The sequence below is a fragment of the Eriocheir sinensis genome, chromosome 13, assembly GCF_024679095.1.
Source record: "Eriocheir sinensis breed Jianghai 21 chromosome 13, ASM2467909v1, whole genome shotgun sequence".
NCBI classification, from domain to species: domain Eukaryota; kingdom Metazoa; phylum Arthropoda; class Malacostraca; order Decapoda; family Varunidae; genus Eriocheir; species Eriocheir sinensis.
In genome coordinates, this window is record NC_066521.1 from 10,774,151 (window position 1) to 10,800,042 (window position 25,892).

At 42.0% G+C, this 25,892-nt stretch overlaps 2 protein-coding genes and 1 long non-coding RNA gene across 8 annotated transcripts; 1 reads left to right on the forward strand and 2 right to left on the reverse strand.

The window, feature by feature from the left end:
- On the reverse strand, positions 1-3,632 carry LOC126997968 (uncharacterized). Its single transcript, XM_050859232.1, has 3 exons — positions 3,124-3,632; positions 738-2,810; positions 1-499 (listed from the first exon to the last, which is right to left on the reverse strand). The coding sequence occupies exons 1-2, from the start codon at positions 3,237-3,239 to the stop codon at positions 1,877-1,879; spliced, it is 1,050 nt and encodes a 349-aa protein (XP_050715189.1). The 5' UTR covers positions 3,240-3,632; the 3' UTR covers positions 1-499; positions 738-1,876.
- LOC126997969 (uncharacterized) lies at positions 2,848-14,209 on the forward strand. Of its 5 annotated transcripts, none has more exons than XR_007752532.1 (5): positions 2,848-2,865; positions 4,257-4,397; positions 6,603-6,694; positions 9,153-9,365; positions 13,712-14,209. It is a non-coding gene; the product is annotated as an uncharacterized LOC126997969 (long non-coding RNA). The 5 variants fall into 5 exon arrangements; XR_007752534.1 differs by having other exon boundaries at positions 2,850-2,865; positions 4,324-4,397; XR_007752535.1 differs by lacking the exon at positions 2,848-2,865 and adding an exon at positions 3,777-3,791 and having other exon boundaries at positions 4,324-4,397.
- LOC126997967 (structural maintenance of chromosomes protein 4-like) lies at positions 9,819-25,569 on the reverse strand. 2 transcript variants are annotated; one of them, XM_050859230.1, is made up of 9 exons: positions 25,441-25,569; positions 21,596-21,869; positions 17,587-20,064; positions 15,527-15,694; positions 15,227-15,400; positions 14,907-15,098; positions 14,275-14,507; positions 11,319-11,502; positions 9,819-10,622 (listed from the first exon to the last, which is right to left on the reverse strand). In XM_050859230.1, the coding sequence occupies exons 2-9, from the start codon at positions 21,851-21,853 to the stop codon at positions 10,389-10,391; spliced, it is 3,921 nt and encodes a 1,306-aa protein (XP_050715187.1). In that variant the 5' UTR covers positions 21,854-21,869; positions 25,441-25,569; the 3' UTR covers positions 9,819-10,388. The 2 variants fall into 2 exon arrangements, with proteins under 2 accessions (XP_050715187.1, XP_050715188.1); XM_050859231.1 differs by lacking the exon at positions 25,441-25,569 and adding an exon at positions 24,892-25,324.
- Between the last annotated feature and the right edge of the window lie 323 nt (positions 25,570-25,892).

The window sequence follows — 25,892 nt, forward strand, 5'->3', positions numbered from 1 at the left end:
TTTGTTTATTGTGGTTTTATTTTGAGGGACACACTGCCAGTACACTGCAATTTTCAGTTTATATGTGGTGCAGTACTTTTCTATAATGCGTCTGGTTTACATCACCTGAACATAGGCAAAAAAACGGAGAAACAGTAAGCAAACGATGGAGAAAAGAGTGACGGAGAGAAAAAAGTTAACATTGTAGTAGAGTGGGGCGAAAGCGATGAAGAAAAATCGAGAAAAGGGAGTTCAGCAAGCGATTGAGAATAGTTAAAAGTTTACAAATAATGTTAAAAGCATTCTAAAACATGCAAGCACTTTCGTCTAAAACTCATACGATCAGAACCAGACTGAATAAAACAAAACGCCGAAATAAAACATTTGGTGATAAAATGAACTCCTTGAGGCATCCCATCAGTGCGCCGCGCAGCCACTTGTGTCGGGCGAGGGTGACGCGCCGAGCAGCCTGGAGGTGCTTCCGGAGTGTCTGGTGTCCCTTCGTCTCTGCCATCACTGACTGTAGGGAATACAAAGGATGGTTAGTGACACTGGGAAAACACACACACACACACACACACAAAGAAATATAGCTTCCTGCAAATAAACATAGAGGTTTGGAACAGACTAAGTGTGAATGTAGTATCGGCAAAGAGTGGGCATAACTTTAAAACTGGACAAATACAGATATGGAGACGGGACCACACGAGCGTAAGCCCAGGCCCTGTAAAACTACAACTAGGTAAATAAACACGCACCTCTGAATTGTCTCCGAGACTGATGCAAAGTTCACTCTGAAGACTTGGGTAATCCAGACGACCATTATGGCCCAGGCGATGATCAGAAGGATGAGGATCGGCAGCAGCAGCCACCAGTGCCTCCGCGGGTGTGGTTCCTCAAAGTCTTTCTCATTCATGTCGACACACTGCTAAAAGCCCTTACGTCACCCTTGCTGAACCTAAGGTAGAGCTGGGACAGGCTGGTCTTCGAGTGATCACGTGTATGTTGCAAGTAAAGGTGCATGGTCCGTTTATTCCTCAAAGCGCCTCTTCGTCCCTAAAAGAGAATTCTGGATTTTTGGTTCGTGTGTCATCTTCTGGTTTCGAAGGATTGTCTGTATGCTTAAGCAGGAATTACGAGAAAACCTGTGTACCACTGGAACGGAACTTATTAATACTCTACTCTTATGATTTCTCAGGAAATACTTTTTTATTCATTTAAATTTTTCTTATCTCCGCGTCCATTAAGGTTATTTGTTGTTACACGAAGAGCGAACTCAGTACTATTTTGCATGTGGTAAAAGTTATGATTGCGAATTTGTTACACTTCGTATTTTTAGCTTCTATAAATGACTCGCTTCTGCTGTGTGGCTTCAAACATGTTAACGAGTAAAACTATTTATTCTTATCCTTGCTAGCATGGTTGTATTTATTGATCTTCCTCTGCTTTGCTCCTTTTATCAGGAATACTTTACAAAATCATAATTTGAAATTTGTTCATATTGAAATTTGACCGATTACCACTTACTTCCATTTTTTAGTATCACATGAGGAGCCGTACAATTGGAATGGAGAACGTCAGTCTACAGCTTCGGTCATAAAAATAAAATCGATGTATTAAATTAGTAACCATATAAGAAAATTCAGGTGGAAACCATCGTCACAAATCTTTCACGAGCACAAAACAATAAAAGATTACACAAACATCAGCTTCTTATCGTTGTTACAGAACTTGTCAGCCTCGTCTTGAAAGAACCTAAACTTCTTTAAAAAAAAATACTTTTTTCAGTCCAAAAATAAAAACCTGAATTTTAAAAAGCTTTAACACACACACACACACACACACACACACACACACACACACACACACACACACACACACACACACGCACACGCACTCAAGTTACTACCCAGTCAGCATTCTCCAGCTGGTTAACATTGTGATTAGCGTCAAAACTAAGATCTATCTCCTTTACGGACGAGGCTTCTTCATTCCCGCCCGTGCAAGTGTAGAAACTATCATGGTCAGACTCGAGGTCGGCCGAGTCACTCTCCGCACTCTCATGGTTGAAGGGGTTGTAGCTGCGGAGCCCGCTTGATTTCAAGCCTCCGAAGTCAAGATTATCAAGGGGAATGATGGGCGTCGGAGGAGGAGAAATGCAAGTGCTCGATTCTGTGAGGAGAGTAGTGGTGATGCTCTGCGCCAATGCGGGATCCTCTGGACACTCTTGAATCACTTGAAGTGGGAAAACATTAGAACAAGGGTTACTCGGGCTGTTAAGTGGACCGAGTTCGATCATCTCTCGTGGCGCACACTCGAAGGTGCCAGGGCGCGTAGGATTAAGTTCGACTTGCTTGCCTGCCTCTGACGATTCTTCGAAGTAGGTTGTGTCACTGTACCGCGTGGCGGAAAATGCTCTCTCGGGCGAGGTGTCTGTGTCTACGAGGGTTCCAGCAGAGTCGTCTAGCTGATCGGTTGTGTTAGAGCTGCGGGTGCCCCACATACTTTTGTCAAACAGGCTGACCTCCATCGAGGTTGCCGAACTGAGGCTACTGGTGCTGCTGCCGTTACTGTAGCTGCTGTTACTGCAGGACGCGAGGATGGAGGTTGTCTGAGTGGCAATGCTGACCTTGGAGGCGCCGAGATTGCTGCAAGAGGACATCGTTGGCGTGGAAGGGGTGGCATCCCCTACACCCGTGACTAGCGGGGCGGTGGAGGCGGCGGCCGAAGCGTCGCTAGGGAAATCGCGGAAAGTGTGAACCACGCCCCTCGAGAGATCCACCTGTACCCTCACAGTGTCCAGCGGGGACCGATCCGCGCGTCTCCTGCATCTGCGAGGAAGCAAAATTAGTGTTAAAAACTAGTCGCCTGTCTGAGTTTCTTGCAGTAAGTATCATCAGTGATAACCCTGCTGCCATGAACACTATGCTTCTTACATTTTACATTCAAGAAAATAACACCGCCAACGCTATCCATCATGAAGAACGCGATCGTGCCCCGTCCCACGATACCCATCTTGCTTTACTGAATACACCATTCAGCATCCGCGGGGTTTCTTCGGTGTGAGATTAAAGTTATGCACAACACGGATGGCACCGCGACCTGACAGCCCCTGCGATCCACTGAACACTCTGCAACACTCACCGTTTACAATATATGAAGCAAAAGTCCACACAGGCATTTGTGAGTTTGTACCCCAGCACCCCCATCACCACGCTCACGGCCACGGAGACCACAGGGAATAGTATCGAATCGTACATGATGCACTGCTAGACACCACTACGCGTAACCAAGTCACTTCATGGGGTATACAGTAAAGAGCGATTGTCTGGTTAAAAGACGCGGAGCCGGCGATGGAATGAGCGAGGCCCCTGCAGCTGTCAGCACGAAGAGTCGGTGCGCCGTTCAGGCCTTGTGGCGCGTGTCGGCGAGTATCACTTGTCACCGCCACGAAGCTGTAGGCAACACAATGCTGCGGACGAACAGTTAGGTCAGGAACAGTGTTGCTTTTGGCTGCATCCACGTGTGGGCGGCAGCGATCGATATTCCAGTTTAAAACTTCCCCTTTAATGCAAGAATGATTTACTCATAATAGTCATAAGAGGCAAACGGTGATCGCTGTAACCACTGAGTCAGTGATAGGGCTTTCGGGCCTAAGCTGACTTCAGGGGAAGAGGAAAGAGTAACAAACACTATAGCAAGGCTGCGTGATTTCTATCATGAACCGTTTTGAAAGCCTCTTCCACTTTTCTAGCTGGAAACATGAGTTTTGTGCTTCACGCATTGTGCTTCATTCGAAATAGATTATTAAGGTAGGAATGTGGTTGTGCATTATTGCATAATACCATATGAAACTTTTTCACCTGGAGAGAGAGAGAGAGAGAGAGAGAGAGAGAGAGAGAATCGAAGCTTCAGGTGACGACACAGCAGATTGCTGGAGCTCCATCATTCTTCTTCTTCATTCGAGGTCTTGAACTGTCGACTCGCTTGTAGTTTTATCATAGCCGTCAACATGCAGTAATCAACATAACTCAGTTTCATTAAAGGCACAAATTAGTTGCTAATGCTCGCAGAGATTTTCACCTCGTAGCAGTTGTCCGGCAGCTTTTTGTTGTCATTTGGTTGTTTATAAATAATAGTCCATCTATATGTTGTACACAAACTAGGCATTACTGTTTTACTTGGTTTGAACTGTGTGATTTGCAGCATTTTTCCTCTGTGTGGTGCGAGAAGGACCCATCAGGCTGCTGCCCCATCAAAGGTCTGTCAACCCTCAGGCTGCGGCTCGGCGCCCAGCAGGACAGTGGCAGCAGCAAAGATCACTCATTCACTCATCTTTGACAGGGCGGTCAGGCGGAGCAGGAACGGCCAGGGGCAGCGTGGCGGCGGCGGCGGTACGTCTCCATGGCATTGCTCAGGTAAGCGTATGTTGCTGTTTTAAGTGTGTAGACAGAAGTTCTATTTGAGTTTGGTCTGGGGTGAAGACCAAACACCCTAAGCATGAGGAATAGTCTCAGAGCTTCGTGATCCGTAAGCTGAATGTTACAGCTCAGCCCTTCCAGGCGGGGCCGATCAGGCGTGTTGGCCGCTTTATAATGACACGTTCAAAAGATATATTTAACAAATTATGTAATACCACATTGGGAGAATAATTGATTGATTGATTGATTGATAGTTTATTGTTGCAAGTAAACAACGAAGGAGAAGGGAGGAGCATGCCATCCCAACCCCCAGGCAGTACAGAGTGTGATTATACAACTAAAGATACATGTGTAAGTAGCACCAGGAAACTTAAAAGATACAATGGTAGGGGACAAGTGCTAAAAAAAAATAAAGGCCTTGATTTAGTCAAGGGAGCAGACATAAGGGACTGGACATATGAACTATACAATCTAGGAGCAAATGCAGAATACACACTAAGCACAGCTGAAAGAACATTATTGTTAATGAACCAGCCCACCAGCTCAGGCAGGTCCCAGTGGCATTCATTATTCATAAAAATAATACATAATTAGTATGCATCTAGTAGGGGAGAGCGGCGATGACTCGGACGGTGGGATGGTCCGGACATTGCATTTATTGAAAAACGTATGGGACAGAGTGCTGCGAGATCTTTTGTTTCCATCTCCTGTGTAATATTTTAAGGGTGCACCGCAAGCTCTCAATGAATATGGAAAGTAGCGGATTGTGCATTATTATGATGAAGCAGTGATGTGCGGCGAAGGTAATGCGCAGTATGGTTCTGAAATAACCCCGTTCAGGTAAATTTGTGCAGACCAGCCTGTGCCCTTGTGTTGCCGTTTTATTAATGGATGACCTGCCATTATACTATTACCATTCAACACGAGAAGGGGTTGACAGTTGCTCTTGCACTCTTTTTCATTTGTACCCTTGTTTGTCTTTCCCAGTCCGTCTCATTGCCCAGCAGACATGGTGTAATCGTAATCGATTACAGTTTTTCAAGTAATCGTAATCGATTACCCACATTTTTTTCAAATAATCGTAATCGTATTCGAATACATTAAAAATGTAATCGTAATCGTGATTACTTTTGCGATTACATTAGCAAAGTTTTAGTTGTTTCTCGTACAGCAAGTATGTACTCTGAATATCTGTAGTAATTCAACCAATTAAATATTTAGTATGGTACATGTGTATGAAATTTGCAAGTTCACCTTTCAGTCCTTCCCGTAATCACGATTAATGCATCATGTAATCGTAATCGATTACACCTAATTTCATTGTAATCGTAATCGTGAAAATATTAAGTAATCGTAATCGATTACATAACAGAAGTAATCGCCCCGTCTGTTGCCCAGTAACCCTTTGGTTAATTTGGGTGTAATTTTGAATGACAAGACCAGAGAGGCGTGGAAGATAAATTTCAAACAAACAAATTGAATCACTATTTACACGAACGTCAAGTTCAGATTCCCCAACTATCCGCGAATCCTCGGACCAAAGTTGTCAAGGTTTCGAATCTTGGCCCATTGAGGCAGTTCAGTTCACCAGCTATTAACATTTGGTTTTCTTAATTAATAGTAGGCTAGGAAAACGTGGAAAGGTGTATACAGGAAAACTTGGCATTGATGGGATTGGATGAGCATCGGGCAGAAGACAGAGTAGAATGGAGGAGAGCCATAAAGCGTCCAACCGCTCAGGAAGAGTGAAAACGGACGTTAAACGAAATATTGATGATGATGATGAATGGTAGGCTGATGGGAATTAAGCAGTAGGGGAAGGGCAAGCTTTGGTAATTCGAGGCTTTATGCCCTCCCGAGGTTATGGATTCATTTTCATCACAAAGACGGAAAACATTAGATTAGTCTCTGTCCTTAAGCTGCTCAGAATCCGAACCCATTTGCTATATTAGGCGCTCACTGCCCTTCAGAATGTTAAGGTTTATGGATGAGGGAGAAAAACGTGCCTTGAGGAGTGTAGGCTTCCCGAGACAGGTTCAGGTGTTTCGGGCATCCGATTACCTACGATGCAGAGAGGCAGTCCGCTCCAACATGTAATGTAGGCTTAACCCCCACACAGTAATTTTGTTAACTAACTTCGAGATTAGGTACTCATCCACGTTTTATTTTAGTATGGCTAACTCAATTACATCCTATTTACAGGCGTGCCGGTGTGTGGTCCCAAGACAGTCAGCTACCTGGTGAGGCTGGCGAAACTAGAAACACAGGCTTGCTGGGTTTGCTGCCGTCGACAAGTAAGTGGACAGTTTTCCTTCAAACAGAGGTGAGGTAATGGTGCACTCACAGAGTTTTATAGCAGAGGGTTCAACTCCAATCTCTCGCCACGGTGAGAGGTGAAGCCACTGCTCCTGCCAGTAACTCTGGTCGGCCGTCATAGGGTGACGGACTGGCGACCTTTCCCTGATTCCACATGTTTACACTTAACCACTAGTAGCTAGCCACCATTATGATATTTTGGAAAACTGAGCTGATAAACGTGTTGATGAGACATTGCTGCATATCATGATTACAAATTTATTGCACGTAGGTATACCTACAATAAAATAATGAGAAAAAATGATGGTAGTGTATAAACATTTTTGTTCACCTTTTTTAATTCAACTCCTTGTCATTCATGTACTTTTTATTGCATTAAATTTTCGTTTACAGTTTCAAATTCAGTACATTTTTCCGATTCAGGTGGTATATGACATGTACCAATGTAACAATCAGGGGGTAAAAAATGGACAAGAAAATAACAAGTCTATCTGATAGAGGATCGCCGAGGCGCTGCTAACTTGATAATAGCAGCAGCAGACATAAATAACTACGCGATATTAAAATTCTCTGTCTCCCCATCCGTCACCCTAAGATGGCCGCCAGCTGCTTCAAAATCCAGACTCTGGGAACCCTCTATGTATATAACTCTGTGGTTGCACTCTGTACACTAGTAATCCTAGCATGTAGGTATTTAGACCACATAATAATGATGCAGGAGATCAATCAAACGTTAGGGACATAGTTGGAAGGAGATGGATTTTGAAATGGAGAGGCAAAAGTTTGACAAAAGTTTGACCAGGCAGGGTGTCAGCGTAGAAGCCCAGCTTGAATGCAATTGGAGGAACTCCATTGGATCCGTAAGCTTTCTGAGGATTAAGGCCAGAAAGGGCATTGAATACGTCTTTATCAGGAGACCTGAAGTCCCTTTGGACTGGAGGTCTCCTGGGCCAAGATCAAGGTACTACAAGTGTTTGAAGGCTTGCTGAATGAAACAGTACAGTCTTTTCATGTGTATTAGAGGCTGTCACTGCATGTTCATGAGCATGAGTGGAGGAGACAAAGGGGATGCCCATGTAACTCATTGCTAGGGAAGTTGATTGCTCCTTAAAGGGGCTTGGAATGGAAAGGGTAGCTGCATAGAGGCTTGGCTGGGGGAACCGTCATGGGTGGAGGCAGCGGATAAGTGAATTGTCCTCCTGGCATATACCAGTTGGTTAATCATGATGCAACTTATTTTCACAAATCCTTATCTATTGCTGCATTCCATCTTAAATCTGAAACTATCATCATATCCTGTACAACAGGTGGGCCTTACCCACCCGACTGGGAATTGGGTCACTGCTGGGGATTTACCTAAAGTTGATCCAATATAGTTAGTTGCTTAAATTCAACTATTTGGCTAGGTATTTATTTTGGGCTTATGCTAAGCTGCACAGAGCCTCTGTGCTCATCTGTTTCATTGGCCCTTGAGCCAGTGGTGGGTGAGAAGCCACTACCTAGGGTAGGTGTGACATCAAGGCTACCAGTTTACTTTTTCTAGTTAACTATTTATTGTCTTGCCCAAGAGATTAAAAAGGGGATTAAATAATCCCCAGAGCTACATAGCCAAGCCCATATAGCTTGGCTATGGTTACAAGGGAGTGCTACCTCTTTCACAGAAAAGTGCTTCCTCGCGGGAACTTCCCTCCACGGGGTGGTTGCGGCAGAAGTATCTCCATCTTTCCCTGTTCTGGCACTCCCTCTCACCACATTCAATCCTGCTACTTCCAACTGTCTCACTCCAATACTCACCTTATTGATCCACTTCACAGGTGGTCTTCCCCTGACACCCCCTCCCTCAAACACTTCACAAATTCATTCTACCCCATTCTCATCACGTGCCCAAACCATCTCAATGTGCCACATTTCACCCACTCCACCACTCCTTTCGCTGTTGCACCCATACCAAACTGCTCATACACACTTTCATTGCTTTCTCCATCCCATCCTGACATGCCACATGCACCCCTTATGTAACTCATTTCCACTGCACGTATTCTCGATTGCTGTGCTGCATTCCATGTCCACATCTCTGACACATATGACAGAGTTGGCAGGATAATACAATTCCTTATTCTGGGTACAGACTGCTCGGATTTGGGATTGAAACCATGCTGGCTTATTCTTAGCTAGGTGTGCTAACCACTGAGGTGCCAGACTAGGCCTACTTGTTTGTAAATATTAGGAAAGTTAAATAATTAGCTAATATTTAATAAGTTACATTTTCTCAAGGTTTGAAAACCCAATGTTTCGAAAAGTATAATTTTAATATGCAAATAATGATATGAAATCTGTTATAAAGGTTAAATATAATACGTTTATACTAGTACTGTCCCTATTACATAACAAGAAAAATATTTATCGTCATGATTGACACATTTTCCACAAACACAGGGTGGGAAACCAAAAGTTCTTTGTATACACAAAGAAATAATGAAAATGCAGTAAAGTCAAAGAAGGAAGGATCACCCATGAATGGGCCGCCACACTGCACATTTGTACACCCTGCTGCCAAGACCCTGACAGTGACCATGAACACATCACTGGTGCAGGTGCTGTCACAGCCCACCAAGGTCCAGGGGAAGCAGTGTCTTGCAGGATGAGAAGGTATGAAAATTTAACTTAAATTATTTTGAACTTCCTTTGCAGCCTAGCAGTTACGAGTTCTTGATTCCTGATATCAATTTCACAGATGAAGTAGTAAGTGAACCTATATTCACCACATGGAGCAGAGTAGTTATGTGGTTTCATATTAATTACTTTGTAAATTTAAATATGGCTTAGTATCCACCTTGCAGTACAGTAAAATACTTCACATTTGCATAAATTGTATCTTTACATAAGTGCAGTGATAGGTAGCCAATCTAATGTTCATTATGTTGGCATAAATGTGGTTCCAATTAAATCATAAAAGTAAAATTTTACTGTGAAAGACGACCTAGTTTATCAGGCCTTCAGCTTATTTTCAAGTAGTTTATAAGAACTTCAGCTTATTTTCCAGAAACTCATGTTAAGCATATTTCATAGGGAGCCATGTCATCATCACACTTTGATTGGTGATTTGTTTTACTTCAATAATGTATTTCATAACAATGACTCATAGATTACAAGAAACATGCAGTGATTTTACAGAAACTCGAGGGCATCCATTTTGCTATTTTAAATACACAATAAATGATTGATAGACACTTCACAGAACTACTCTGCATTGCAAAAATGTGTTGACACTTTACATCATCCACGGAATCGCTTGCATCATCCACGGAATCGCTTGCTTGTTCTATTCCATATCACACACTGCAGCATTTGAGCTGACAAATATATATAGCCATTTTCCAGCTTACCCTACCAACTTTCACCACTAACTCTGCTCAAAAGTATCTTCACCATGGAAGGTTTTGCTACCTCAAAACAGGATAGGTGCCAAGATTGTTCCATGGATGCCCCTTGCTGCATCCATGACAATCTTCTTTTATCCTCTTTCCTTTTTCAACTCCAGCTTCTGTCCATTACACATTGTTCTTCATCTCACTATATCTCTGCCTTACCAATAATGACTGCCAGATGTTCAAACTATGTTCATTTACTAAAATATTCTACATATTGCAAGCCTACTAGTAAACTATTAGTTCAGGCTGTACTCTCAGCTGTTGAAGCAGAGTTGGGCAACATGGTTGTGCTGAGAGAACTGCTGGCAGATGCAGGGGTGCTTTCTTCACCAATGCTGCTGATTATCTTTGCAGGGTTAATGGTCACAGACTTAGTCGTGTTGTAGGTCTTGTAGATCCCCACCAGCCGGTCTGCCAGTTCAAACATCTGGGACCGTAGTGAGATGATGATAAACTGGGCATTCTTTGTTCGTTCCTGTAACGTAACACAAAATGTTGTAGGTAGGTCAAGAATGAGTGAAGAAATTATTGAATCATTGCTTGTTTGACTACAGAATCTATTTTCTTAAGTAAGAATCTTTGTGATCTCCACATCACTAAGTCAAACCAACTACTTGCCAAATTTTTTGTACACTCTGGGGTAATATTTCACTCAAACACTTATTACACTCTTACGGCCAACTTGGTTTTCTGCCCTACATGGAACGGAAACCAGGTGAACAAATCATTTTTCAGATCAACATTTTCCCCAGGATTCAAACTGTTTTATATTTTTAGTACCAGATTCTTTTAGTTGTATGTGAATGATTAGAGTTAATATTCAAAGACACATCATTGGTTTAAATATATAGCAGGTCTTTCAATAACTATATTCTTTTTACTAATCTTTTTTAAATACACAGTAAAGCTCACATTTATTTCAGTATTTGATGTCAGAAGTATTTTGGGTCTATTTAGAAGATTGGTGGTTTATTTTCTGACCAAAAACAAACCATAGGAGCTTAACTTGCTTATTTTAATTAGCCTATGATAAAATTCATTTATCTATACATCATTTCACTTAGTCATAGTTTCCAACAGCCTGCAAATGACATTAAGTAAGTACTTACTCTATGGCTATTCCATGACTTAGTAGTCAGTACAGCATGCTACTTCTGAAAAAAAGTCATACCTTCACATAATTTCCAACGATTGAGACATTCTTGAAGTCAAGGGCTGCATCAATCTCATCCATTACATAGAGCGGTGTAGGCTTGTAGTAGTGCAGGGCAAACACCAGGGCTAGGGACGACAGTGTCTTCTCACCACCAGACAGATTTGTGATATTCTTCCAAGATTTCTTCGGTGGCCGGACACTGCACACAGTGAAGTTAGTTAGTTTTTAGTACACATATGGACAAAGTAAGAAGTGCACACCATAAAAGTATGCTGGGCACCTGACTAACCCCCTGACTGCAGTATTTAGTTCAAGCCATCCATTTTCCTGTGCCGATTTTCTTCCAAAACTAGATTCTTCAACAGCATTAAATATATATTTGTGCATCCTGTAGCGCCACAGCATTTTGCCAGCCACTGACTGTGATGTCACACCATTCAGCTCACAGCAGTGCTCTTGTGGATGTTTCCTCTTGTTGTAAACCTCTGAACCTATACCACCTAAGCTCCGTTCACACTGTGCCGACTCTAGGCCACGACAACCCAGTGACTCTGGGTATGCAAGGTCTTGGGTGTGAAACGTTGTGAAAAGGTCACATATGGTTGGAGAGAGGTCTAGAAACGATTGCCAGATGCTGATTCGGCACAGTGTGAAGGGGGCCTAAAAGTCGCTGGGTTGTCGTGGCCCAGAGTCGACACAGTGGGAACGGGCCTTACAATCTCAGAAACAATAGCATATAATAATAGATAGATAATATGACTGGCTGACATTTATCAGTCATCAAGAAGATCACCTACATAGTGTCTCATTGTCTATCAACCAAACCCTTTCTTTCAGCTTTTATTAACCCTATCGCTGCGCATGGCGAGGAAGCGACTATCCCCCCAGACGCACTCTAGCAGCCCATCGGGGGGTCTCTTTTAACCTCTGTATCTCAAAAACTATTCATCACAGCTAAAAACAACATTGGAAAGAGGAGGCTAAGATCTATAGGATTCGGTTATGTATGCCTCTCCTGCGAATGTACATGCATGTTCAGGGGGTGTTGCCTGTGAACACTTACGTTAGTGCGTCCGTGACGGTCAGCTATATTGAGGCAACTGCGGACATCTCTCCATGAGGTGCTGGCAAGGTAGTATTGCCAGCTGCAAAATTTACAACTATTTGGTCAAAGAATCAGTCAGATGACGGGTGAAACAATGCAAAAATGCCGTTATATTGGACAAGAACATCCACCAGTTACTCGTTCTTAGATTTTCCGCGCTATGATGATATGATTTTCCACCAAATTTAGTGGAAAACCCACTGAATTGGCAATCCTGTGTTGAGAAATAGTGTTGGAACACTCTCATACACGGGAGATTTGAGTGCGGTTGGAACTCGCAGCGAGCGTTTATCACCACCAGCAAATGCGCTACCGCTCACTGCGAGTGTTTAGCAATGAAAGGGTTAAGGGAAACGCAAGGAGGCAGCATGACATAAGAAGGAATATACATTATACCACCCTTATCCACTAACACTTTGCAGGCTCCTGCAGACCATTGGTGCCTTTGAATATAATATCTTATCAGCAGTGTGAGTGTGCACCTTGAAAATGTTACTTTAAACGAGTCTGCCATATAAATATCAAGAAATAGATTGGAAAGTTATTTTATATTGGATGTGAGATTGTTCAGGAAATTAATTCATCTCCACATTACAATATATATATATATATATATATATATATATATATATATATATATATATATATATATATATATATATAGATATATATATATATATATATATATATATATATATATATATATATATATATATATATATATATATATATATATATATATATACACTTGGATTGGCCACAAGATTGGATATGCCCAAATCATTAAGATGTTATCTTCAGAGGCCCACTACTAGCATGGGCGAAACTTTTTGTAGCAACATAGTACTTCTGTGACTTGTGACTTTGACTAGTGCTGAGTTGCAGTACTCTTGAAAGCCAATGAAGGTAAAGTTGACAAATAGCATTCAATTGATCTTCAGCCACTGTGCAATCACTGAAAATTGTCAGCTAATGCTAAGACCAGTGAGACGAACTTAGGACCCTGCATGCACCACATCCACATGATCAATGCTTACTCCCTCCCCTACATAAGGACTTGAAAATTCATTGTAATGCATTTAAAATTACAATAGGAAAAGAAACATTAAACTAAAAATCATATTAATCTTTGATAATACTTTTGTGATTTACAAAAAAATAATTTGACAGTCCTTGTATAATCACAACAACAGTAATGAAGTTCAAAGTATCTTAAGTGACTGCATAGAAGCTTGACATAATCAATCAGAATATTGGGAGTATCAACAGTTAACAGGACTAATTATGTAAATCTTTTTTCCAGGTGCAATCAGTGTATGTGGCATTGTCAAATTACTATTCTACTGACTGGCCATCTAGGAGGCAAGCAGTCTTGTATGCTGGAAACTGAAGACATCAAAATGCAAATAATTCAACACCATTGAAGAGGGCCTTTTGCCTAAGAACCATTCTTTTCAACTGTTGAGGGTCCAAATTGGTATATGTGACTATGGAATATATATGAATTAAGTATTAAAAAAAAATCTAGTCCCACTGGTGCCCACCTAACTAACACATCACCATGTCAATGGATTTTGCTCTAACTATTATATCAGGCAGGACTTGTAGTGAGGTAAGGCCACTTTCTTTGGATGAGTGGGCGATAGACTGCCTCAAGCTGCGGTCCAATCCCCAACAAACTTGCCAAGTAGCCTAGGCTCCAATTCCAGATACAAATCAAGACTATGGGTGTGGCTCAAAACCTAGTAATACAACGAATCATGGTTACTAACAACAATAATAAAAGAAATATTAATCAAAACTGACTTTCATAAAAGGGAAGCAACTCTAGTTTACTCTCTTCTATGGCAACTCTTTATAGCTTACCTGAAGATGATACCCTCACTAAATGGGTCCAAAGAGTCCACCAGCTCAAGCTCTGCATCTCCACCTAGAGTGATCATTTGGTACATTTCCTTCAACTTGTTAGAGATGATGGTGAAGCCGCTCATGAACTCGTTCAGACGCTGCTTCCTCAAGTCCTCATGGTATTTTCTTTGTTCATCTCGTTTGTGTGTGATCTCGTCAAGCTCGGCAGCACGTAGCAGGTATGTCTCTTCCTGTGTGTGTGGAAAGATCACTATTATTAATAAAACTCCGACCACCTAAAATACCAACCCTCAGAACATACAAGCACAGAATATTTGTCAATTTGTGTCCACACTTGTATGCTGAGATGTAATAATTAAACAAAGATTACTGATAAACATATGCTCTCTCTCTCTCTCTCTCTCTCTTTTTTGGTGTGTGTGCGCCCCCCCACACGTGTCAAAGTGACATCAGACTGAGAGATCGCTATGGAACCTTCACTTTGATGAGGAATGATTCTGTAAAGTCTTACATGTAGGCAACTTTTAAAAATACATGTAACTTAGTTCCAAATTTTGATACGAAGGTAAGCCCAAGATTCCTCTAAATATTATGCTGTAGACTCCATTAGAAACAGGCAGTTAAGTTACTTTTTTGCGATACTCCTGAATAACTGCCAAGTTGGGCTTTGACTCCTGCAGCCTGTCCTGCAAGACAGTGAGTTGGTACTCCAGCTGTTTGGGGTCCAGCTCCTGCAGCTGCTCAGGCTCCATGGTGGCCAGCTCACTGCTTTCTTCCTCTTCCTTGTTGAAGGGAATTTCCACCAACTGCAGTTTGTTGATCTGATTGATAAATACAATGAGTAAGGAGAAAAGATATGATGATATGTAGTTACAAATCATCAGGGATTTTGATCAAATAAATTATTATATGGTGCACTGTATCAGATCCTTGATACAACGATACAAACCTGTTTCTTTGAGAGTGATAGCTTGGCTTTGTTTTCCTTTATGACCCCTTCATACTTTTCCAACTCTTGGTCAATTTCTATCTTGCTGGACCTGATCTTATTCTCTTTCTTCAGGCACACATCACGCTCAGACTTCAGCTCTGCCATTTGATTCCCTAATTCCTCGGCTTCTTGCTGTAGGAGAGCAGCAGGGGTTAATGCAAGACAAAGAACATATGAGGAAACAGTGTTACTTTACCTCAAGCAGACCTACTGCAAAGTAAGAGAAAAAGATTAAGATAAAGAAGAATGGCAACTTACTGTAACAGACTGCAAGTCATCAAGAACTTTGGTGGCCATCTGTTCAATCTCTGCACGTTTGGCCTGCATGCCTCGGAGCTCATCTTGCACTTCTGCAAGTTCCTTTTCTGTTGCAGTAATGCTGTCCTGCGTCTTCTTGCTATTGCGTTTTGCAGTTTTGATGGCAACCTATAATATAAAACTGTGTGTACACCATGGACATGGTTTTTACATGCATGCACACACACACAAGAGAACAAAGAGGTCATGGAAGGAAGATATAGAAGACAATGAAGAACAGCTTTCCACAAAGAGTGGTGGAGGCCTGAAACGGCCTGGAAAAAAATGTAGTCCACGCAATGACAATTCATGAATTTAGGGCCAAGTTGGATTATAGAATCTATCGAGAGAGAGAGAGATGGGATGGTACGAGCGTAGCTCCTCTCCCATATACCACAACTAGGTTAAAAGTTAAAAGTAAAAAAAATGGAAAACATATATGTCGACAGAAATCATTTATTATTAAACGTTGATGCCTATTGCGCCGGCAGGCATCTTCCCGGTGGGGCCTGATGGTCGGCCCAAGGCTTCTTCCAGGTGGGGCCTGATGGTCGGCCCTGCCTGTTCTGGCGCAGGCGAGTGTTTATAGTGGCGCCATCTTACATTGCCATTGGATGGCAGAAAGGCAATGGGACCAGATTATATATCGGCCAAAATTAAATATTAAAGGAATGTAGTGACGAACTGAAAGTAGCGATTTATGACAAAATAAACTGCTCAATTAGGACTGATACAGGACCAAGAGAATGGAAGAGGGATAATGTGATTTCCATTAGCAGAGTGTAGGAGAGATAAATGGGCAGATTGCATTTGACAAAGTACCACATAATACATTACTATGGAAATTGGAGCACAGAGGAGTGGGGGAATTATAAGAAACTGGATGAGGGATAACTTGATGAACAGAGAAATGAAAGCGGTAGTTAGGGACAAAAAGTCAGTGGAGAACAGAGACGAGTGGTGTCCCACAGGGCTCGGTGCTGGCACCAATAATGTTCTTAATATACGTTAATGATATGCTGGAAAAAGTGACAAGCTATATGAGTTTTTTTGCAGATGCCAAGCTCCCAAGAAGGATAAAGGAAAAAAAAGAGGATTGTGAGAGGCTTCAAAATGACTTAAAATGAGATACATGAAAGGAGTAAGAGCAGACCAATGACAACATTTAAGATGGGTGAGATGGATATAGATGCAGTAAGCAATGAAAGGGACCTTGGAGTGATTGTTCAAGATACACTGACCCCTGATAAGCACATTAATAGGATATTTGGAGACATATGGTCTGTTGCAAAACATTAGAATGGCATTGCATTATATGGATAAGGATATGATGAAGAAAATCATAACAGCAATGACAAGACCAAAATTAAAATATGCAGTATTGGTTTGGTCCCCCCACAAGAAAAAAGATATAATGAACCTGGAAAGGATGCAGAGGATAGCGACCAGAATGATCCTGGAGTTGTCAAGTCTGCTATATAAGAACAAATTGGAAGAAAGGGAACTGACGACACTGGAGGAGAGGAGACGAAGAGAAGACAATAGCTTTGTATAAATTTACTAGTGGACTGGACAAACTGGATAGAAGTGACCTGATTGTGACAGAGAGGCAGAGGGGGCTAAGATGACACAGTAATAAGCTGAAAAAGGGAACATATCTGAAGGATAAAAAGAAGTACAATTTCCCATACAGAGTGCTGATGAGTGGAATGGTCTAGAGAAGGAGATTGTGGAGGCAGAGAATGTCCATCAAATGAAGGAGAGCTTGGACAAAATTAATAAAAACAGGACAATCCAAACTTAACTCTGGCCCTGTAAGCCACAAATAGGTAAATACACACACACACACACACACACACGTCACAGAAACCATTTTTAATCAATACTATTCACATTAATTCAAATGGCACCAGTTGCATCCCCATTTGTGTAACCACTCCCTATCATCATATCATTAATCTCCATTACACACTCTGAACAAAAGGACAACTTGATTCATAAACATATGGATACACACATACCTGAAGCCTTGTAATTTCTGCGTTGACCTTCTCGAGTTTCTTGTTAACAGCATCTAAAGCCTTTTTCAGCCCCTTCATCTTGCCTCCAGTGACCTGCATGATCTGGTTGTGGATCTTCGTCACTTCAGCTTCAATGGCTTGGGCAGACTCTGATGCCTCCTGGAAGACCTTCTTCTTTCCTCCGATGTTCTTCTCCATGGTCTTGATTTTGGCAGGATCAGATTTAACTGACTTTACTTTCTCCTCCTGTGGGATTCTTTGATTTTCAAGAGTAGTTATCTGTTGCTCTGCTGCCTCCACTTCCATCGTGCTCCTTTGATAATCACGGTTCATTGATTTTAAGTCTCTTGTCAGGTTGTGCACTGATTCCTCCAGCTGTTTCCGCTCATTTCGCAGCGCAGTAGCCTTCTGCATCAAGTCCTCCACCTTTTTCTCGGCATGCTCTATTTCTCTGGGATCTACATTGACAACTGACGCCTGCTTCCCCATGCGGCCACGGAGGACTGAGCGGCCACCACCACTCATAGTGCCGGCAGGCTCAATGACTTCGCCCTTGAGAGTTACCACACGATGACGAACTCTGCCATAAGCAATTCTGGATGCCTGCTCCAGGTCAGTTGCTACGAGGGTGTCTCGGAGTGCAAAGTAAAAAGCTGTCTTCACCCTGTCGTCGTTGACTCTCACCAGATCATAGAGCCGAGGGACATTCTCGGGGGTGTCCATCGGCCTCTCACTGTGTGTTCTCCATCTTTCCATCTTGTCTAATGCAATGAAGGTGGCAGTTCCAATATTATTCCTTTTCAGAAAAGTAATGCACTGCTGACCAGTCTCCACAGAGTCAACAACGATGTTATCTAGTGCCCCACACGCTGTACTGATGGCAACATCATATATTTCGTCAATCCCTCCAAGGTCACCCAAACGGCCAAACACTCCCTTTATGCTGCCATTCCTCTTCTGCTCCATGATAGCGTCCATCACTCTCCCCCGGGAACGGGAAGACTGCATGGCACTGCGGCTCTCTTCAAGCTTCATTCGGTGTGTCCTCAAGTCACCATCAACTATCTGAAGTTCTGGGAGGATCTGCTGAAGCTTACCTTGCTGCACCTTCAGCTTTTTGTCATATTCTGGAATTTCCTTTGCTAGTCTTTTTACCTCTGCATTTTGCATTTGTACAGTGTTATGGGCTGTCTCTAACCCTGCTGTTATTTGCTCAAGTTTCTTCTGTTCAGTTCGTTCTGTACTCTGGTAAATATCTAGTTCTGACTGAGCAATATCAAGAGCACTTTTTGCTTCATTAACTGTTTTTCTCAGATCTATAAGCTGTGTTTCGTATGTAGCTTTTTCATCTTGCAGCTGCTGTGTTTCTGTGTTAAGAGTGGACATGGCCCGATGATAAGCCTCTTCCTCCTCCTTCCTCTGGGCTTCCAGCTGTCCCCTCAGTGTCACACATTCCTCAATACTTTTCTCATTTTTCTCTGGAACCCTTTCAAGTTCCTCTAATTTGCTTTTATCAGCCGTCAACTGTGCCATCATCTTCTTTCTCTTCTGGTTTTTGTGTTTGAGATCTTCCTGCATCTTGACATCTTCACTTTCCAAGGCTTTGAATTTCTCTGAACATTCTTCTTTCTGGCTATTTACTTTTTCAAGCGTTTTCCCTAATTTCTTTATTTCTTCTTCCTTTTGAATCCTCTTCTCTACCAGTTCATCAAGCTGCTTTTTCACATCACTCATACCCTCATTTATTTCTTGCTTTTTCTCCTCTGCTTTTCTCATGGCCTCAGAACATTCCCAGCATCGGTACTGCAGCAGCATGTGTTTTTTGCTTGTGACGTCATTTTCTAACTTGAGATGTTCAATGGCTTCCTCTTTTGGTCCCTCTAACTCATCCTTTTCTTTCTCTACAATTTTCACTCTGTTAAGCTTCTCCTGGCGAGCCTCATTCAGGTCCTCTACTCTTTTGGACAGCAGTTCAATGGGATCTTTGAACCTGGATGAGCCAACAATGTCCTCCAGAAACTCCAACATCCCAGTATCATGTTCTGTCACCCCCTTGGGCTTCATCATAGCTATCTGTTCCACTTCACCTTGGAGGATAAGAAACCTGTTGTGGTCCAAATCAATACCATACTGTCGCAAAAGTTTGGCAACAGCCTTGAACTGACACCTTTTTCCATCAATCTGATAATATGACGAGTTGTCTCGGAAGGCTGTACGAGATACAACAAAGCTGGAGTTTGGAAGGACTTCAAAATCATCACCTTCTTTATCTATGACTTTCTGAAAGTGAACAGCCACAGTACAGCTCTGTACATTTGGATAATTCTCTGAACTGTGAATCAGCACTGAAATCTTTTTGGATCTAATTTTCTGTGCACGGTAACCAAAGACAAAGAGCATGGAATCGATGACATTGCTTTTACCACTGCCATTCGGTCCAACTATGGATGTGAAATTCTTGTGGAATGGTCCCAAAACCTGAAACAAAAAGTCAGTAGTTCAAATTGTGAAGAGGATTCCTTGAGATATGCATTACTACTTTGAAGAGAGCAGAGGCATGACCTATTTATTACATGTAGCCTTTCCAAGACAGGGCATCTCCTATATTTGATAACCATAATCAGAAATGTATCTTTCTGATATAGAGCATAATAAGACAGTATAGTATAACATAATTACTCGAGAAACAAGCGAACATTTTGAGATAAAAGTGGGCTTCAGACAAGGGTTGTCATGTCACCATGGTTATTCAATATTTATATGGATGGTGTTATTAGAGAAATGAAGGGCAAAGTTGGAGAAGTTGGAGTAAGAATGTTCAATGAAGGAAGGAAGTAGGTACTGAATTCGTATAGTTTGCTGATGACACGGTGCTCATTGCAGAAAATGAAAGTGACCAACAAAATTTGGTCAGTGTTTTTGATAGTGTCTGTAACAGGAGAAAGCTGAAAATAAATATCAACAAAAGTAAAGCGAAGTAAAGTGAGCGAAGTAGAAGTGAGGTTGTAGATTTTGTATGACCGTATAGAGTGGGAATTGAATGTGAAAAGGAATGCAACATAATTTTCAATGGTGAAGAAATGGAGGAGGTCAATGAGTTAAAGTACCTTGGATCAGTTATGTGTATGGTGGTACGGAGGAAGAGACAAGAGAAAGGGCATTGCAAGGAAGAAGGGTGGTAGGGTCTTTGGTACGAATCATGAATGGCAGAAGTGTGAGCATGGAGGTAAAGAGGGATTTGAAAAATACAATAATAGTACCTACCCTCACATATGCAAGTGAAATGTGGGCCTGGAATGAAAGTCAGAGGTCTAGAGTGCAGGCAGTGGAAATGAGTTATTTGAGGAGTGCTTGTGGTGTGAGTAGAATGGATGGAATGAGTAATGAAAGTATGTATGAGCATTTTGGAATGTGTCACAGGGGTGAAGGGAAGAAGTGTGGAGTAGTGGAAGAAGTGAAGCGACAGACTTTAAAGTGGTTTGGCCACATGGAGTGAATGGAGGAAAGTAAGATGACCAGAAGGGTGTATGTGAGTGAGATAAGAGGGAGGGAATGCTAAAGGACGACCACCAGTGAAATGGAGGGATAGGGTGCAAGAGTAAGTTAGGGAGAGGGGGGGGAAGATCTTTGAGAAACTTTGAGTAGGCAAGAAGGGAGTGTCTGGATAGAGAAAGTTGAAAGCACTTCTGCCGTAGCCATCCCCTGCTGGGAGGTCCTAGGAGCAGGCGTCGATGAAATGAATGAATGAATGAGTATAACAGAAAGAGACTTCAATTACTTTCAGAACCTTGTGGATTTTCTCTATTGAAGTAGGGAATAATTATAATGAAGACACATTCCAACAAACAATGCAATGACACAATAAAGACAAACTAACTTCTAAATTACGAAAGTTCTTGGTGACAGCACACAGAGGAGGCAAAAATTATTTGGTCATCTGTCAGTCAAGATATTTGCCATGACAGTTAAAATACTTGCTACTTGTACAACCTGAAAAGTAGGTACTGACCTGCTTTCCAGCATAACTTTTGAAGAATTCATTTTCAATATGTGTGATGACAAGCCTGGGTTCAGTGCTGTCAAATGTGCATGCTGGCGGAGGCGGTGGAGGCAGGTAGATGTCTCCTATACGAATCCCTCCCTCCTCCTCCTCCTCCTCCTCTGCCATCTCAACATCTTCGACCTCATTGCTTTGAGGTTCAGCATTCTGGTCATTACCTTTCCCCTTTTCTTTCTTCTTATCCTTATTCTTAGCTTTATCAACCATATCTCACTGCATCCACCTGCAACAGAAGAGCAGAACCTTGAAGTAAAACATTTCATAGATAAGCAGGATAATTCTCTAAAACAGCTAGTTAATGAACTCACATTTAATTTTTTAGTTTTTTCTTAGACTATTTTAGACTGTGTTGTGCAATAATAATAAGTCAGCAATGTCACCTGTGGTTGAAGCTGTGATATTAAGCCCTCAAGAGAGCATTTTTATAGCAAAGAGGTACATGCAGACACCACTGTGGCCAAGCAGTAGCCCAATGAGACAAAATGTGGAAACCAGGGGGTTGAAGGCGACAAAGCCCCCCTCGTAGGATGTTTTATATATATGTATGTATGTATGTGTATATATATATATATATATATATATATATATATATATATATATATATATATATATATATATATATATATATATATATATATATATATATATATATATATATATATATATATATATATTAGGGTTGCACTGATAAGCAATTTGGCCAATTACTGATTAATTGGCAACCAATAATCGGACGATTATTTAGAAATTGTAAATGTGATTATTCTTCATTAATTACTGGACACTGGTACCACAAAGTTAAAGACATATTGTAACCCTCATGTTTACATCTTTGTTTACTTCCCAACTGTCATCTCCTGTATGGAGAGCAAATACTTCTAGTAATTTGTTACTTATAATTTAGCCTTGCTTTGTGGGAACATCCTGGTTTTAATGTTAGAATTTGCCAATACTAGCCAGTCGCTCATGGTGTCCCTCATTTCTTCCTCACACGAGTGAGGCTGAGACGGAGTGCCTGAGTGGATATCTCGGTGATATGGATATTCTCTCTCTCTCTCTCCACTGAATGAAGTGAATATTCATTTTTCGATAGAAACCTACCTCTTGTTTGATTTACATTGTTTTTGATTTACGCGACCTCTTCAAGGACACAATACTCGTGTAAATCGCGAGTTACCTGTAATTATTTTTACTGTGAAATGGCTATGTTGTGACTCAGAGACAAATTCAATTTGGTGCCTCTATAGCTGTTTTATAGTAAAATAAATAAATAAATAAATAAATAAATAAATAAATAATAATAAAAAAAACTATCTCCAAGTGATGGAGCATCATGTTTTACATGGAAATAAATAGCCAGGGTCACAGAATTAGACTTTATGAGCCTCCAATATATTTACCAAATGTTTTAAGGGGGACAGCAGATATCCATGGATCTTCAATGTCTGCAGGTGCCTCTTTTACCTACCCCCAATGGATGCTGAGGTTTGACTGTATTCACGCCACAAATCTTGTTTCCTACTAATGAATTGCTCCTCTTTCGTCATAGTTCTTACTTTACTTTTTTTTTTTTTTTTTACAGTAAAGGGAGCAGCTCAAAAAAATAAAAAAAAAAATAACAAAAAAAAAGGCTAATCACTGCCCATATGAAAGAGTGGCCAAAAGAGAGGTCAGTTTTGGTTGGAGAAGTCTGCCCATTTGAAAGAGTGGCCAAAAGACAGGTCAGTTTTGATTGGAGAGGTGTCTTGATACTCTCCTCTTCAAACCTCCTGGAAAACTAAAAACAAAAACAAATAAAATAAAGGCAGCAACAAAGAAAATTAATACCAAAATCTTTTACCACATTGAACATTAGGGTAAATTCATTATCAGGAGTCATCGAAGTATGGGTAAATTTCCAAAAGTAGGTCCGATGATTACCCACCGCCAGTGCATCATGAAACACATCACGTAATTGTTGTAAACAATGAAATGTGACCAAACTAAATCTAAACAAACCTAACCTGACCTGGCCTGTCTTATCTAAATCTAATGTAACCTAACCTGACCATCGCCCCGCTGTCAAAATGTGATAACAGGAAGGGAATCCTTTGATGTGTCCCCCCAGATCATATGGTAAAAAATAAATATACATCTCAAGAATGAGTTGTGATAATGAGTATAGCTCTATATGGGGAGGCGGTGGCTGAATGGATAGCGTGATGGCGCCGCGTTCAGGAGGACGCAAGTTCAATCCCCACCCGGTGCCACTAAGCTGGGATTCTTCAGTCGCAACCGAGTGGCTTAAAACTACCCATATGCTGTCCAGAAGACCACCTATCAACCCGGACTCTAGATTCTTGGATTAAAAATGAGCTCCGGGAGGACAGCATGAGCTAATGCAAGATGGAGCCACTATAAACACTCGCCTGCGCCAGAACGGGCTGGGCCGACCATCAGGCCCCACCGGAAAGAAGCCTTGGACTGACCATCAGGGTCCACAGAGAAGAAGCCTACCGGCACAATAGGCCACGACGTAAAAAAAAAAAATAAATAAATAAAATAATGAGTTACCTGGGGATGTTAAGAACAGTGGCAGTCTGGCAATCTTCAAGAATCTGGATCTGGATGAATAATGCGCACGGCACCCGTACAGCTGCATAACACGCTGAAGACTCACTTATTCACTAAATCCTACGACCTCACAAATATGAGGATTGAAGACAACTTTAAGTGCTAATATTACTGTTATAATATTAGCGGCCCTGTGGAGCGCTGCTACGGCGGCAGACCAGGGCCTGAAACCTCATCAACGGTAAACAACGGTAACGGGACACATCAGGGAAGGTGGTGGCTGAACGGATAGTGAGACGGCCCTGCGTTCAGGAGGATGCGAGTTCGATCCCCGACTGGTGCCACCAAGCTGGGATTTTTCAGCAGATGCCGAGTGGCTTAAAACTACCCACATGCTGTCCAGAAGACCACCTATCAACCCGGACTCTAGATTCAAGGATTAAAGATGAGCTCTGGGAGGGCAGCATGAGCCAATGCAAGATGGCGCCACTATAAACACTCGCCCGCGCCAGAACGGGCTGGGCCAACCATCAGGCCCCACCGGGAAGAAGCCTTGGACCGACCATCAGGATCCACTGGGAAGAAGCCTACTGGCGCAATAGGCCAAGACGTAAAAAAAAAAGAAAAAAAGAAACAATAAACGGATGGCAGAGAAATATGAGTGTGTTGTGGTGCACAAAGTATATACTTACTTAATGGAGCACAAAGGTATCCTTTGCTGTGAGACAGGCGTACTTCTGGAATAACACTGTTTCATGTTAACTGGAGTAACATTGGGGTAAAATGACACCTCACGCTCATTGGGGTAAGGAGACTAGCGTGCATTGGGGTAAAAAGGCGTGTCGGTTCACAGGTGACAATTGTTAGAGTCTGTGTGCTACCCTTAGCTGCCTGCCTCACACCCGTGGTCTGGGCACACCCACCAATATAAGACAGACAATATGCTTTTCTTGACTGATGGCTGGAAACGGAAAGATAATTAAAGGATACCAAGGAAGAGAGATCAAGGAGTAAGGCCCTAAGAGGCGATAGAAGGCGTCAGAGGTCCATAGGAGAAGGAAATCATCACAACACGCTCATGATGTTTGAATATTCGGCAGCAAATTCAAATCCCCGACACACGTTCAAGAACCGGCCCTGTTTGACCTCCCCGGCCCTCGTCTGCCGCCCGAGTATGTCCCACCTGGCCTTCTGAGGGACATAATATTTAAATAATAAGTAAATAAAGCGCCGGGCCTCACCTGGACGGCAATAAGGTGACGGTGATCGAGGGAGGCGTTGCGGCGCGCCAAAACCTTGTAAACAAACCGCCGCCGTTGCGAGAAATCCTTCCTCGCAAAAAATAAGTCACTGATGTCCACTACGCATGCGCACTGGGAAATACACTGCAAGAAAACATTAATTTGCCTGGTTTTGTTCTAGTTTGTGATCTTTGTGATGGTTGATGTTTCCCGAAGGAAGGCAATACATCAGATTAACAGACCCAACAAGCAGGAAGTGAGTGAACGTCAACGAGGGGTAATTCTTTCTAAAATCTGCTTTATTAGTTTTTTTTATAAAGCCCTATCTTCATTAAAAGTGTTGCTCTGATGTTTGTGCCACGTTTCGAGGCCGAATTAGGACAAGTAAGCGATATCGGTGAGTGAAATATAGAAAAGTAAGGACATTGAACCTCTGCGAGTTATTTTGTGGC